We start from the raw sequence: 16,359 nt of genomic DNA, 5'->3' as shown, positions 1-16,359 counted from the left end.
CATCCCTTTATGACCACTGTGTACCCATCTTCTGGTGGCTACTTCCAGCAGGATAACGCACCATGTCACAAAGCTCACATCATCTCAAACATGACAATGAGTTCACTGTACTCCAATGGCCTCCACAGTCACCAGATCTCAGTCCAATAGAGCACCTTTGGGATGTGCTGGAACGGGAGATTCTCATCATGGACATGCAGCCGACAAATCTGCAGCAACTGTGTGATGTCATCATGTCAATATGGACCAGCATCTCTGAGGAATGTTTCCAGCACCTTGTTGAATCTGTGACACCAAGAATTAAAAAGGGGGTCCAACCTGGTACCAGCAAGGTGTACCTAATAGAGTGGCTGGTGAGTGTAGTAAAACACAGAGTAAAATGAACTAAAATGTCATAAAATGAAAGTGAAATCACCAAAAAGCATTTAAATAAAGTGGGTTTTTAAAAGTGATTTAAAAGATGAGACAGAGTTTGCAGCTCTGACCTTCTCAGGCAGGTCATTCCAAAGTCAAGGAACTCTGACTGCAAAGGCTCCATCACCTCTGCGAATTAATCTAGACCTTGGAATGACAAGGAGCGGCGCATCCGAGGATCTCAGGGTGCGAGGTGGGACATAGGGCAATGACAGATCAGATAAATAACTTGGAGCAAGGCTTCATAGGGCTTTGTAAGTAATCAATAATACCTTTAAGTCTATTCTCAAAGCAATAGGTAGCCAGTGTAAGGAAGGGAAGGACTGGGGAAATGTGGTCATGTTTCCTAGCCCGAGTCAAAAATGATGAATGAGCTGAAGGCGGAAGAGGGTTTTTTTTAAACAGATGCCAGAGAGCAAGGAAATACTAATCGAGAAGTTATGAAGGTGTAGATAACGGTTTCCAGAGTTTTTGGTGGAAAGAAATGGTCTAATCCTTGAAGTGTTCCTGAGACGGCGGATGCAGGATTAAACCATTGATTTGACGTGTTTGTTTAAGCTTAGGTTTTGATTGAAAATGACACCAAGATTTCTGCAGTGCTCGGTTATTGAATGGGACATCAAACCAACGCTGTTTGATGTTTGGGAGTTTGCACTATCTTGACCTTTGATCAATGACTCTGACTCTGGCCGATCAAAAGTCATTTCAGAGAAAGGACGTTTGTATTGGCTGTTCTAAAAATGCAGATGTGCGTGCACGTTCCTTCGGCGGAAGCCTGTTTCAATGAGGGAGAATCTATTAGAAGCTATTCCAGCATTGACAACAACTGCTGACACTGGAAAGCAACCCAAAAAAGGAAGACAGACTTATGAGAAAGAGAGTTTAATAAAGAATCTAACAATAAAGTAAATAAAATGTGGCGGAGGGCGGCACGGTGGATTAGTAGTCAGCACTGTCGCTTCACAGCAAGAGTGTTCCAGGTTCCTGGTTCCTTCTGTGCTTCTGAGTTTGCATGTTCTCCTCGTGTGGGTTTCCTCCAGGTGCTCCAGCTTCCTCCCACAGTCCAAAGACATGCAGGTTAACTGGTGACTCTAAATTGTCCGTAGGTGTGAATGTGAGTGTGAATGGTTTACTGTCTCTATGTGTCAGCCCTGTGGTAGTCTGGAGACCTGTCCAGGGTGAACCCAGCTGGGACAGCCCCGGCGGCCCTCAAGAGGATAAGCGGTTACGGAAATGAATGAATATTGATGAAGTGTTTCAGAGATGGATTGAAAATGTTGCTAATAATTTAGCTTTCTGCTAATCATTAGCCCTGTTTCAGCTAATTGAAGTTCATGATTACATGGCTAACATTGGATGGAGCCTCAAATCACATTCTGTCCTCCCCCCTCACTCCCCGTGGCTACAAAAGCGAGCAGCAGCAACTTGAACTCAGCCAGCTCCGTAGTAAAACACAATAAAACCTCCTTATCTTTCTGATAATATAAGAGATACCACTACACCTGATTTCATTGCTGCTGATTGCATTGTGGCTCAGGAGGTGGAGCGGTTCGATCCCTGGCAAGATACTGAGCCACAGAATGCTCCCAGTGCCAACACCTTGCATCAGCGTGTGAGTGGGTGAATGAGAAGCACATTATAAGATCACTAAATAACCGCAGTCCACTCAAGTCCATGATGCGCTTTTTTAATTTGGGTGAACTGGCCCTTTAAAGGAATAATTATTTATGACATATGGTGACCTACCAGTGACGGGGCAGTCCAGAGTGAGGTTGGCGCCTGGGCGAACACTGACTCGTCCCCCAACCTTGGCCCTCAAGCTGTGGCCCAACACCACCCCATGGTCAGAGACATTCCTCCATGACACAGTGATGGCTGGCGGCTCTGAAGTGTCACACATAAAGAAAGAAATGAATTTAAAACATTTCATCTCTTTCACAGTGCTGTTGTCATTTGTGCATAATCTTACTCATGCATGAATTTTAGAAAGTTACTGATGCTAATCCTGGTTATATAATAAAGAAGATGCCTTGGCACAGGTTTGAAATCAGTGGAAGAAATACGTATAATGATGTGTTCTTTAATTAAAGGAACTTTTAAAGGTGCAGTGTGTAGGATTTAGGGGGATATATTTTTCATGTTTCTACTGTAGCTCAGAATGGACAAACCAAACACTGGCTCTAGATAGGGATATTCAGGTTTCTGCGTTGGCCATGGGAGTTCTCAGCCCCTTTATGATTAGCAGCGTCAGAAAAACACTGATTTTTTTTTTTAATGTGAAGCTGCTTTGTTCAGTGTTTTTACCGGTTTAAATTACCAGGTCCGTTTGTTTTGGAGAGGAAGAGACCTCTGAAGATGATTCAGCTCCCAGTGAAAACCTCCTTAACATCTGGATCTTAAGTTATCAGAGCAAATAGGTGAGCACACATGGTGCTTTACAAATACGTGTGTAATGTCAGGTAAACAGGTTTTATTTTAAACTTATCTAAATGTATTACGATGACAGAAATATGAAATCCCAATTAGGAAGATGTGTGTAATATGAAACCTAAACTTGGACAAGTGTATCTAAAACAAAGGACCCACCTGCCACCAGCAGCACAGATGACTCAGAGTCTGAGCCATGTGTGTTGGCAGCTGTGCATGTGTACTGGCCTCTGTCGAACGCTCGGGGCTGAAGGATGTGGAGTCCTCCGGAGATCTCCCAGGATACCCTGCAGACACACAGGGAAGACAGGTTGTTTTTTCCTACAAATACATTCAGACCAAAAACGTTGCTTACACTACTTTCTGAAAGGAAAAGTGAAAACAGAGTGGCTCAGTTAAGAGGCTCTGAAATTTATTTTCAATGAGGACTCCAAATTAGATTAATGTCAATACATCTGTTCACATTTTACAGGGCTGTAGACAGACAGAAAGACAGAGTGACTATCAAGTGGTGAGTAAATGTATTTCATCAGACTCCATCCAACCACACAGACTCCATCACGATTGGTCCTGCATTCATATCAACACTATTGTTAGTAAATGATTATGAGAACAAAAATGAATCGTTCTCTGCTCCGCTTTCTCTCCAAAATATTAATTAATGTGAACTTTTCCCCCTTGAATGAACAGACAGGACAGCCCCCAGTAAATCTGATAGAAGTTATTTTAAAAGGTCAACCTCAGCAGAGCTTCAGCTGTTATCACTCTCACTTCACTCCGCAGCCTCACTGCTTTGATAAAACTAAGTCAAGGGCAAATGTAGAACACTGTGTTAAACTCCACAGCCCACAGGTCCTGGAAATGTCAATCAAGTCTCACTCTGGCTTTGAATTTGTGTCTGTCTTTCCTCCACTAAGATTCTCTCTCTTGTTGTCAGATTAAAAGAGCAGTCTGACATTTTGGGAAAAGTGTCTGCTAGATTGGCATCAGTTTCATCTCAGTGCATCCAGAGCAGATCATCCAGGACGGGATTACACCGAAAACAGAGGCTAGCTCCATCAATAGTGAAAAGAAATAAATTCAGAGACTCCAAAAAACCCTTCACTCACAGTTCTTTATACGTCTGCTCAAAGCTGGATCACCAACTGAGCACAGCAGACAGCCGAGGCCCCAGAGCCCCAGAACCCCGGGGCTCAGGGGTCAACAGTCTCAGGGTCACTGTGCATCAGTAGATTTTTGGTGTTTTGAATAACACATACAATAATAAGTAATAAGGCCAGTCCACCTTTATGGCCTAATGATGTGGCCCTGTCTTGTAGAGGGGCCCGGTTTCAAAATTTTGCTTTGGTACATTCATTGTTTCAATCTATATCCTGCTTCCAGTGCATATTTCTGAACAGCGTTATAGTGTTATTCAAGCACAAGAGAACTGGTTGGTCTCCGAGTCTCCAGACATATAATGAATAATAATAAATAAATATAATTTTTCTTAGAATTTTTTTTAGACAATGGAGGACGAAGATGTGAGTGATTCGTTCCGTGTGAGAGCGCACTCTTACACAAACTGGACCGTTGGTTCATTCATGTAGAAATATAACGCTGCGTTTCTTCCACCAACAGGGCTCTCATTTTAGTGTAGAGCGTCAGACTGAATTTACCAACGCACCATGTCAGGTCACTCACTCTCCGGGACCGCCAGTGTTACTTGAATAAGTATTGTAGTGAGAGCCAGGCAGCTGCCTCCGTCTCACTCAGATTCACCCTGGGTCTGGGTCTGCAGCTGCCTGTACTGGAGAGCTGCATGAAACAAAGGAGTGGAGTAGAGCACTCTGCTAAATCTGGGGACCGAAACATCCCCAGAAATACACTGTGCACTGGCTAAAAAAAAAATGTTTTATGAGGTCACAGTTACCAACAAATCAGACAGACAAACAGACAAATCAGATATACAGGCAAGCAAACAAACAGACAAAACAAACACAAAGCAAACAAAACAACAGTAAACATCGAATATAAAAGAGGGAGGAAGGGAATAGGACAAAATTATATTCATGGCAGAATGAGATGTATGCATGTAAGGAGATTGTGTGTGTGTGTGTGTGTGTGAGCATATATAGAGTAGTTATGTTTTGTATTATGTATTATCTATTTATGTTCGAAATAATAGAATCAGTGTAGGTTCATGTACCAAAGATGCTATGGATTGTGTGGTGCTGTGAAAAAAGGAGTCAGGTATCTATAGTGGTCAATTTATTGATAAATGAGGACCAGATTTTGTTGAAACGGGGTATGTTGTGATTAACTTATGCAGACATTTTTTCAATTGAAATTTGATCTATTAACACGTTCTTCCAGTGGGTTATGTTCAGTTGATTTCTTGTTTTCCAGTTTAGGAGGATTGTTTTTACGATGATTTAGTTTTTGCAGTTATTTTTGCAGATTTGGTGCCAGAAGTCTGAGTTGGGAGTGATGGAGAGCTCCTGTTCCCACTTTGAAACTGGGAGAGAAATAGAAGTGTTGTACCAACAAATTCTAATCAGTTCATTGTTGAGTCCAAGTGGACGTGTTGAAAGTGCACAAACAGAGCAGATAACATGGGAATCAGACGAAATGGTTAAGAAAAAGCCAGATGGTTAAAGTGAATCTTGGAGCCAGAACAGCAAACCTATCACCATACATGGCCCAGTTCAGCAGGTTTGAACCAGCGCACACTCCAGAGACTGTCAGTGCCCGCTAAGAGGGAAGACTGGAGAAATCCAAAACAGGGCATGTTGTGTAAGGTATGCAGAAAAGCACGCTCTCCACAGCAGTCAGTCATGGTGTGATTGACAGGGCCTTGAGCGTAGTGGTGATGGCTTCCATATGCAGCTGCCTGCTCCCACACATGAGAAAGTAGCAGTGAGTGGCAGCTCTCAAACCTCAATCTGCATTTCAAACCTGAGACTTGAGCAAATACATTTTTTTTTTCCAAAGGACGGGATGTGGATTTTATTCGACAAAGAGTGCAAGTTCCAAAATTGCAAAGTGTGTGGTCTGCTTCCTTCTCACATTCAATATTTTTCTACAAAAGGTCATCAATATTCATAGGACCAGAGCTGCTCAATGAGACAGAAATTCAATAGCACAGTTCACTAGTGTGCCACTGGAAATGCCACACACTGCATCCGCAGGCTAGCTGTTCAAAATGTGCATCACAATTCAGGAATATAGAGCATCAGCTTGTCTCAACAATCCTGGACCAATTTAAGGAAGCAAAACCGATGACACCGATACACTGTTGAAATCTGCCCGCTCACCCCATGTGCCCCTCGTTTCAAATATTAATAAGCTGCGATGTTGGAGACTATACATAATAATATAAAACCTGATATGTGAACACTTCATGCAGTATAAGTGACTCACAGTACTTCCCTACTTTGCTGTATCTTGCTCAGCCTGCCTCGAGGAACCAGCAGAGGAACCAGTCTGAAACTGTCTGCTACAGTTGGACCAATAAAGTGCTTTGTTGATACACTGATAACCAATATTCACCTTTAATTAAATCTGTGTCTGATTCACTGGAGATCCTCTGTGATCACACTGATTCAAAGTAGGACTTAAAGTACCTGCAGTGAAAACATATTTTGAAGAGTTTCTCTGTACACAGACTCTCCAGGCACAGCAGGGAGCTGCTTTTATACACGTACTGTAGTTCAGTTCGTTTGGTTTGATCCAAGGAATAAACAGATTGTCTCCTTCTGGTGTTCTGGTCCAATTTGTGTTCATAATAGACTCGTTACAAACAAACTGAGAGGAGTCAACATTAGGTCATTGGCAGGTAACTCACTCACTGGACAGTTTTGGCGATGTCATCGTGTTTAATCAGCGCTACATAGACACACTTGGGGAAATCCAATTCCAGTGACTGACAGTGAGCCAAAACTGAGATGCATTGCAGATAAAGTGGTCTAAGAACTTGGAGCAGGGTAACAGAGACACTACAACTGTGTAGCTGCCTGCAAATGTGATGTCTGGAGCCACAGGACCAAGGACCTGGTTATTATAAATGGTAACACTTTACTTGAAGGTATCTACATAAGAGTGACATGACACTGTCATAACTATGACATGACACGGTCATGAACCTGTCATGAACATTATGTACATGTTATGAACGTTTATGACTTCTGTCATTAAGTGTCATTTGGTTTTTGTAATGACAAGTTGACATTGTTTGGGTTGTCTTGATTATGACAAGTTGACATTAATCAAAGTGACATTACCAGAAGATGTCTTTGTCATAACAACTTGACATTAACAAGAAATGCATCTCTTTTTGTGTTTATGACAAGTTGACATAATGATTATTATTGTTATGACAAAGACATCTTCTGGTAATGTCACTTTAATTAATGTCAAGTTGTCATAATGAAGACAACCCAAACAATGTCAACTTGTCATTACAAAAACCGAATGACACTTAATGACAGCAGTCATAAACGTTTATGACATGTACATAATGTTTATGACAAGTTCTTGACAGTGTCATGTCATAGTTATGACAGTGTCATGTCACCCTTATGTAGATACCTTCAAGTAAAGTGTTACCATATAAACTCTTTTATCAAAAAACATATTTGATAAGAGAGAAAAAAAAAACTAGAGACCATCCTGCGGTGTGATCACTCCTGCTGGGATTTTGTGATCCACAACTTAAAATGAATGTGAGCCAGGGGCATGAAGTGAGAAACCAATGACCTCTTCCTTATTTCCAGTGCCCTTGCTCAGACTACACCCATCACTCAGCCTTCTTTTTGATCCCCATTGCACACCTGTAAAGTTTTGTGACTTCATCTTACACTGTCGTGACGCTGGAGCTGTGACAACATCGACACAGACAGACAGACAGACATATAAACACCAAATACTCAAAACTCCCTGTATAGTAGTTACAGCTACAGTAAGCCCGGTATACACTGTGTGATTTTGGGCTGTCCCAAACAAAAGATGAGCAATGTGAAAGAAACGTGGTGATATCTCTGGTCATGGCTCTTAAACGGTGGTCCTACGTCAACCATCTCACTGTGTGACGACCTACGTCTATCAAACCAACCAAAGGAAATGCAGCATGAAGTGATGCACTGGAGCTAAATCCAAACAGACGGATAGCAGCTCGCCATGAAGGCAAAACACACTAAAAGAAATGTGTGGGATTCCAGCAGAGAGGGAAACCTTGTGGAGTTGTGGCAGCAGAAGCCTTTTTTTTTCTGGTTAAAAAAAGGTTTATTCAACCTTTATTTAAATAAATAAACTATTTTGCTATTCATTTTAATCTGCTTATTGGGACACTGAACAACATGGCTTCAAATACCATACAGAGAGAAGTACAGTGCACAGACTTTACATCAGGTGTTTTATCATTTCCAGCAAGGAATTAAAAACTATTTTACTTGGCACTTCATCGACGCACCATTGCCAGTAGAATTTAAAAACCTGTCTGTGGCAGACACTCATCCTGACCCAGAGATGGACAAAAACATGAGCAGATGAATCCAAGTCATGTTTTGTATTGATCTGGATTATTTCTGCAAGACCGAATTCAGTAAAGTATTTCTGCTGTGTTATTTGGCATATAATAACATGATCAAAATACCTCGATAAAGTTTGCAAGGCATCAGCAGTCTCAGCATGTTACCTGTCAGTTTGCTGCAGCGGCGCTCCATCTTTGGTCCAGCTGATTTTGGGAGGTGGGACGCCCTCTGCAGGACAGAGTATGGTCAGTGACCGGGTGGTGTTGGTGAGGAGGGCGCTCTGTCCAATGCTGATGTTGATGTTCTTCTGGAAGGTCAGTGGAAGGTTCGGCTGCTGTCTGATGATCACTGGTCTGCTCCCAGCTGTCTCCAGTGAAGAGCGCTCTGACCAGTTGGGCAGTCTGTCTGTGGGCAAATCAGACACAAACATAAGATACAAAAGTTTTAGACCCAGTAGAACAACAGAGTTGTGTGTTCACCACTGTGAGCAACATCTCTGACATCACAGTCATCTGATCCAATATAAAAATCATGGGTTTAGCAGCTTTGAGGTTTTTTGAATTGTTTTATTCCTCTCTGTCTGACAGTATCATTTATTTTTAATATCACCTGATTTCACCTGTTCAGTGAAGCTTCGTGATGTTTGAGTGAAATGTACAAATCCAGAACTCCATGTTCTTCTCTTTTTGTTTTTTATACATATAGTTGCATCATTCCAAGACAGGAAAATATTCTACATCATCCAGGTATGTGTACACACTCAAGGAATCTGACTGGAGTTTTTTCATTGCTCTCAGTGGACGTACACAGAAGCACACATCTCCCCAACCTCCCCCCTGACAATATTTGGTTTCTTTATAAACTTGGGTTTGAACAAGTTTCGGGTTTGTTACACTGCAAGTGGAACAGTTGGGATGAAGAGACTAACGGCTGAAATACAGAGGGCAGGGAAGTGATGAGCCACAGAGGCAGAGCAGGGTTTTCACCTGCGGCACAGGGTCCTTCTTTGTAGTGTGTGTTCGCTGCCACCTTCACTGTGTGTGTTGAGTTTTGCCAAGTGATAATGCAGTTGGTTTATGCAGGGTTTGGAAGCACAGACTATATTAACTAGACAGTGAGGTTTTCAACTTTAAACAGATTGTATTTGTCGTTTTTTACACAGTTATGTAGTTTGTACCTGTTGGAGTGATGCGGATGGCCGCATAAAAATAGTGTTAAGCAGTGTGGTGCCCACCAGCTTGGCTTCTGGGGTCAGTGTAGCAGCTTCAGCTGATTAGTTGTAGTCACACTGTGGACATGCTGCTGCAGACATGTCATGCTGAAGTTTTTCTTGTAGGCTTTCTCCAAGACAGTCCTTTCTGACAGAACTTTTTTCCTAACCTTAACAAAAAGATCCCTTTCTGATAGAAAGCCCTCAAGCCCTCCCAACTGCTTGCCCATGTCTCAAGTTTTTTGGCTGTAACCTAAACAAGGCTTAATCTGACTACAAAGAAACGTTAAAAAAGGACGACAATTTGAGAACAGCATCCTGTTTTTGACTTTTTTTGTGAGTGGCAATGGCCTGAGTGTAAACACATTAAACTTTAGAGGGGACTAGTACCCCACAGTATTCATAAAGTATCAAGTTGCACCCCCCATCATTAGCCTCCGCTAAATCAAATCAGTGTGAAATCTTTATAATAATAATTTTAAAAACTTTCTTAATATAAAGATTTTTGCACAGATTTTAACGTGGACTTTTTTTTTTCATTTCAGTAGTGTCGAATTGCTTTAAAATGGTCAGTTTAGATTTTAATGTTTTAGAAATGTATGGGGGGGGATACCCCCAGAGGGTTAGGCTGCAGAAGGTGTACATTGAAAAGGGTCTCCCCGCAATGTTAAGGAGGTGATTACAGCCCTGCTACACTGTGTGGCATCTTGATACAAAAAACAATGGTCCAGGAAATCCACAATATCGAGTTACATTCACCTCCATTGTCTCCATTATATTCTGAAATGTATGATTACCACGATTATTATTCAATCTATAATTTATTCATTTTCTGTAACCGCTTATCCTGTTAAGGGTCGCGGAGGGCTGGAGCCTATCCCAGCTGACACTGGGTGAGAGGCAGGGTTCACCCTGGACAGGTCACCAGACTATCACAGGGCTGACACATAGAGACAGACAACCATTCACACTCACATTCACACCTACGGACAATTTAGAGTCACCAGTTAACCTGCATGTCTTTGGACTGTGGGAGGAAGCTGGAGCACCTGGAGGAAACCCATGCTGACACAGGGAGAACATGCAAACTCCACATAAAAGGGGTCCCACACCCTGAGTTCGAACCAGGAGCCCTCTTGCTGTAAAGCTACAGTGCTAACCACCTCTTCTGATTCACATCTAAAAAAGTTTTATTTTTTTTATCAAATGTTCATCAAAAGGCTTTTTTAAGTATTTTTTTTTTAATTCAGGTAATTTTTTCAGCATGTGGGCATTTATGTGTTTATTCATGGTTTCAGGGTTTCCTTCTCTTGCACTGTGTGCTTATATGAATTTGGATTTGCATGTTTTCTTTGTAATGCCCTTTTGGACCTCTGGTTTCGGTGAGTGCTATATAAATAAAATGTATTATTATTATTATAAATGACTTAAATGAGACATCCATCAAAAGGCTGTTCACAACATGCTGTTTCTATCAGAACATTTCAAAAATATGCAAGTGATGACATAAACATTGATTAACATTACAAGGTGGTGGAGGAAAGAGTCTCACAGAGAAGAAGAGCATCTCAGTTAATGTTTTTAACAACAGCGTCAAAGTCAAACACACACTGCACAGCAGAGGCAGCCGGGGTTATAATTACCTTTAGCTTGTCCTCCTCCCTCTGTGGTCCTGGTCCAGAGCTGTGCAGCAGACATGTGGGTCAGCAGCGAGGAGATGAGCTCTGAGGCCTGCTCCTGTTGGATCTCTCCTCTGTCAGCCTGAAGGGTGATGTTAATCAGTCTCTCCTCCACCCGCGGCTGCAGCGAGGCCTCCTGGACACCAGGGGGAAGCAGAGACACACTAACTCTTGGCTGGAACGGCTGAAGGACTGAGTAGTGCCAATGGCAACTAGGCAGCATCTCCTCCCAGCTGGGACTGGGGCTGGCAGTCGACGCTCTGCCACTTGACCCTCTGTCACTGCCTATCAGCTGGAGGGTGAAGATGTCTGAGGCGGGTCCAGCGACACACTTGTACACCCCGATGTCCTCTGCCTCCAGAAAGTGGATCTTCAGAGAGCCGGATTTGGTGACGGCCAGGCGTGTAGAGCTGGGGAGGGGGCGTCTGTCTTTGAACCAACGGATGTAGGCTTTGGGGAACCTTCTGACGGGACATTTGATGACCAGGGAGGTGTTGGGGAGGAGGTAGGCGTGGCCGCCGACGGTCAGGTGGAGGCGTTTCTCTTTGCGTGTCTGGATGTAGATTTGGTGCACACCCAGGAGCGCTGGACACTGTTTAACCCCTTCTTCATAGCCTCTGGCCTTTGGTGGATGTCTCACTGTCTGCCTGACCTGGTTCTTCTCCTGGGTGTTTTTGGGTCTCATCTCTTTCTTGTGCTCTGTTGCAGAAAATACCAGAGAAGAAGAGAGACGAGAAGCTGTTTTTAATGCAGATAATTTTTCAAGTCAATGCGTGAATCTGTTTTTTAAAGAGAGAGAAGAAAAAGAGCACAATTAAAAATTAAAAATACCTCTAAGTATCACTAAATAAGACAATATATATAATTTCTTTAATCCATATATGAAGAAACAACACTAATTTTAGTGAGAGTCCATCCATTTCGATCCGCTTATCCAGGGCCGGGTCGTGGGGTCAGCCCGTTGATACCTGAAATCACTAACAGTTCAGCTCAGCGCACAAGAAGAAAAATTAAAGTGAGGAAAGTAAACAACCGACTCAAGTCACATGTGCGTGGGATCAAAATAAGCTTGTTATATTCTTTAGCAGACATGGTTTGTAATTGTTTGTTATTGTTCACTGATGCATGGTAAATATCATTTATTCTTTCAACATTGTGTTGCATTGATAATGTGCTCCCCAGCTAAATAGCGTCTTAAATCTGTCAGTCTTCCCTTTCCCCTTTTTGAATGACGAATACAGACGACCACCATCTGCTGGTGTGGAGAGTTATTTCCTCTCACGCAGACGCAGCACTTGGTGCTGGTTGGCCGTCAGCTGTAGTCTTTGCCTGTGTTCAAGTGCAACCTTTTGACTGTGACACAGGCAACCTGAGGTGACGCAGCAGTCTGCCTTCTTCACCACCACTTCTTCATTGTTGGCTTGGTGTAACTGGACCTCAACACTTCACACTCAAACCAATGAATAATGTATTTTTCTTTAAACATGTCTTTTAAAACCGTCTGACACTCTGACTCTGAAAACTTTGGGATCTCCACTGGTACTGGTCTGTGGTCGGCGGAGTTGAAGAGGTTAACTTACAAAACTGAACTCATTAAAGTTCTGAAAAGGTTCTGAATATCATAACTACTGATTTGAGGTTGTCCTGACTTGAACTGATAGTGACGACTGAAACAGCAGGTCCAGTGGAGCAGGAGGAGATGGGGATGATGTTGATGTTAATACGGAGGTAAATGCAGAAGAAAGTATTCCATAAAAGAAACATGCAGCCTGTAGTGATTTTTACAGTTCAGTGAAGGCCAAGTTCAAATTAAAATTTATGAACACAAACACTCTGTCCAGGCCAGGGTTTGTTTGCTATTACAAAATAAACACATCAATATTCATTAATTATTGCTCCATTTTCTACTTTCTAAGAATTGGTTCTAGTTGTATAAAGGCCCGTATTTGTATTCGTTTATTTATTAGTTTGCTACTTGCTGATACAGTGCAGCTCTCGACTGCTATTTTGTACAACCACAACCTTGATTCTGGCTCCTGTAAATTACATTCACACTATCTTTACGTCTGCTCTTCATAGGTGGTTAACTTCACCCGTAAAACTGAGTAGAAAATTGCACAACCTGCAATAAATAGAAGCGCAACTTACAAATGTTCTCCTAAATGACATGCATACTGTGACTCTAGCCTGGTGTTGATAAATACAGTGTGTTTGAGGCAGAACGTGTCACTTTGGCACCTGAGAAACAGGAAAAAGCTGCAGTAAATTTGGCTTTCAGAGGTTTAAAAATATGTTATATTTGCATGTTTCATATGTATCATATCAACGTTCTAAAGTGACAAAATAAATGAGCTGATTATGTCATCCGAAGGTGGAGGGAATAGTTGGTGGTGTGACACTTAGGCAAGACGCCTGTCAAGCTGCAGATTACTGTCCAAGAACAACATACAACAAACCGACTTTTAAGCAACTTTTTAGGCACCAGCTTTAGGTTTTGTAGCGATCCATCGCTGTGTTTCCTGCTGCTTTTTTGGCACAAAATGCAGCTGTTTTTAGCAGAGACATCTCTGCTTTTCCTGCCGGGATAGTGGCACGAAAAACTGGTGTTTTTTGCCAAGACATTGCTGCTTTTTGTGCAAAGATTTTGGCATGAAAAGTGGTTGTTTTTAACAGAGACATCTCTGCTTTCCCTGCCAGGATAGAGTCACAAAAAGTGGCTTTTTTTCCCCCGAAATATTGCTGCTTTCACTGTTGGGATAGTGGCATGAAAAGTTGCTGTTTTTGCCGCCTGCCTACTTTTGTTTATACAGAATGCGCCTTTTTCGGGGCAATGGGGGGCGTGAGGAAGTAACAAAACGTGTAGCTCAGCGTGTGACGTAAACAGTGACGTGGGAGGTTTCAGAATTTACCTGTACTTACTTTGGGGCTCTCCCGAAGTAACCCCAGTTTGACAGATAATTTGGCTTCAGAGTCTGCAGTATTCATTCAGTCAGACAAAAGCCTCACACTACACTGACCTGTATATTCTTATATACCTGACAGGTGAAGGGTGAAGACATATTTTGGGACAGTCCATGGCAGACCCCTGAATTGGCAGCTGGGGGTGCTTTAAATAGGGATGCAGCCATGGGGAGGAACAAAGAGGGGTATACTGTGTATGCAAAAATGTAAATGTTTCTATCAGTCATTTTCTGTGGCATTTGCACATATAGATTTGTTCACAAATAAAAAAAATGATCATGATTGTACAGAAGTTCTTTCAGAGGTCTTCCCCAGAACCCCTGGGCACAAATGTGCCATCATTTATCTGACCTCTTGTAAAGTGATGTACATTTTATGTAAGTAAGGAGGCCCTCTGTGTTTAACACAACATACGCTGTACCATATATAACTTAAGTGAATTCCACAGAGTGTGGAGACAGACGAGGGCCCATCAGTGTGACACCTTTGTTTGTGCACTGTTACACTCGTCAGCTGAACACAGAATAAATCCTGACCAGTGGAAGCAGTTTGGGTCAGTGTGAGCACTGGTGATTGTAAATTAAACTGATTGATGGTCATACGTAGACGATGAGAAAATGCAAACATCTCCTTCCCCTGGAACTCCTGGGCTAAAGGGCAGTAGCCAAATAGATTTGACATCATTAAGTCAAATAAAATATTGTGAGATAACATCTGGGGAGCAGAAGTTGCTTAGTTAGAGCATGGCTTGAAAAATGGGATAGAAGTTCAAGGCCATAGTAATTATTAGTGGATGGATGGGCCTGCTGACCACTGGCTTTGGGATCCATCAGAGTGTTAGTGAGGTGGACACACTGGTGTCTTGTATTGTTACTTTTACCCACTTCTACCTGAAGAATTGCATTGATATGAGGTTAAGGGGGTGAAGCATGGCGAGACTGTGGACAAGTATTGAACTGAGCAGCATTTACAAGAGCAGAGCCAAGTGGATTTGGAAAGTGTACAGAGCATGCAGTGGTGGAGTGAGGGGGGGATTTGGTGTGTCACATCTTATCACAGGTCTGAGGCCAGGCAGTAAACAGCATTTGTCAGTATTTTCCTTTCCTGTCTTGGATTTGAGGTCTCAGCAAAAGCAAGCTATGATGAGGGGGACCAGAGTATTTATAACAACTCAGGACTTGGTCGTGCAACTTCAGACCACAGTCTGAATGAATGTTCAAAAACTGGGAGGATGTTTACAGACGTGAATATCATATTCATATGTTGATGATACACATGGCACAAGAAATGCTTTAGTAGTTAGTAGTTTTCAGGGGTCTCATTCATAAAACAATGCGTAGGATCCATACTAAATATGTGTGTATCAAAAATTGGGAGGCTCTTTCAGGCCTGGTTTGTGTGTACACAGTGTTTATAAATGAACCCAGAACTTTCAAATCTGTTAAAAAATGTGGCTCACATCTGATTGTACCACCTCCCTAGATTATTCAAAGTAGTTTGGTAAAAGTAATTTTTATATATAATATTTGGGGGGTGCTATATCGGAAGAGTCATGGACAAAAGCCCAATTACTGGTACATTCTTCCTCAGTTTGTGCTAGACATTGACTTTTGCAATCTAAAATATTGCATAGACTTCACTTATCAAAAATAAGCTCTGTAAAATGCATCCAAATATTAGTCCAGCGTGTGACTGTTGTAGGACCTGTGGATCCAGATCCACTGACCACACTCTTTGGTATTAAAGGTTCTGATGTGGTGTTAACCAGCTCATAATCTGATATTATTTGTGACCCAACTAGCACGTAGATTGATATTATTAAACTGGATCAAACACAGGCTCCTAACCATTCTGCCCTCCTGAAGGAAGTGATGCACCACCTGCATTTGGAAAAGATTCTCCTTAAAGCTCCTACAAGGAACTTTCATTTTGAGTTGATTTTGGCGACCCTGTGGACAAAACCGGTGTTTTGCCGGAATGAAGCCTACATTTCCCATGAGCTCTAGCGCGTATTGTCGTAAAGACGCTTACCTGGCTCGCGCATGTGTTTGTTTTGGGGATGAATGAAACAACAAGACGGGAAAACTTTGCCCTCGCTCCTATCGGGGATCCCAGCTCACCTCTGCCGCGCCCCAGCTCCACCTCTCCGGCGTAAGCG

The 16,359-nt window shown here is 42.3% G+C and overlaps 1 protein-coding gene and 1 long non-coding RNA gene across 3 annotated transcripts in view; one reads left to right on the top strand and one right to left on the bottom strand.

The window, feature by feature from the left end:
- The window catches only part of adamtsl3 (ADAMTS-like 3), a 313,154-nt gene that overhangs the window by 16,296 nt on the left and 280,499 nt on the right, over positions 1–16,359 (bottom strand). The window contains exons 21-24 of the mRNA XM_050052262.1: positions 11,205–11,939; positions 8,516–8,756; positions 3,001–3,128; positions 2,161–2,298 (exon numbers count right to left, since the gene is read on the bottom strand). Of these exons, the coding sequence (XP_049908219.1) occupies positions 2,161–2,298; positions 3,001–3,128; positions 8,516–8,756; positions 11,205–11,939 (1,242 nt within the window). The remainder of the gene's footprint in view (positions 1–2,160; positions 2,299–3,000; positions 3,129–8,515; positions 8,757–11,204; positions 11,940–16,359) is intronic.
- The window catches only part of LOC126395578 (uncharacterized), a 280,183-nt gene that overhangs the window by 197,681 nt on the left and 66,143 nt on the right, over positions 1–16,359 (top strand). The window lies entirely within an intron of this gene.

Source organism: Epinephelus moara, chromosome 1, assembly GCF_006386435.1.
Source record: "Epinephelus moara isolate mb chromosome 1, YSFRI_EMoa_1.0, whole genome shotgun sequence".
NCBI classification, from domain to species: Eukaryota; Metazoa; Chordata; class Actinopteri; order Perciformes; family Serranidae; genus Epinephelus; species Epinephelus moara.
This window is presented reverse-complemented; position numbering and strand designations above follow the sequence as displayed.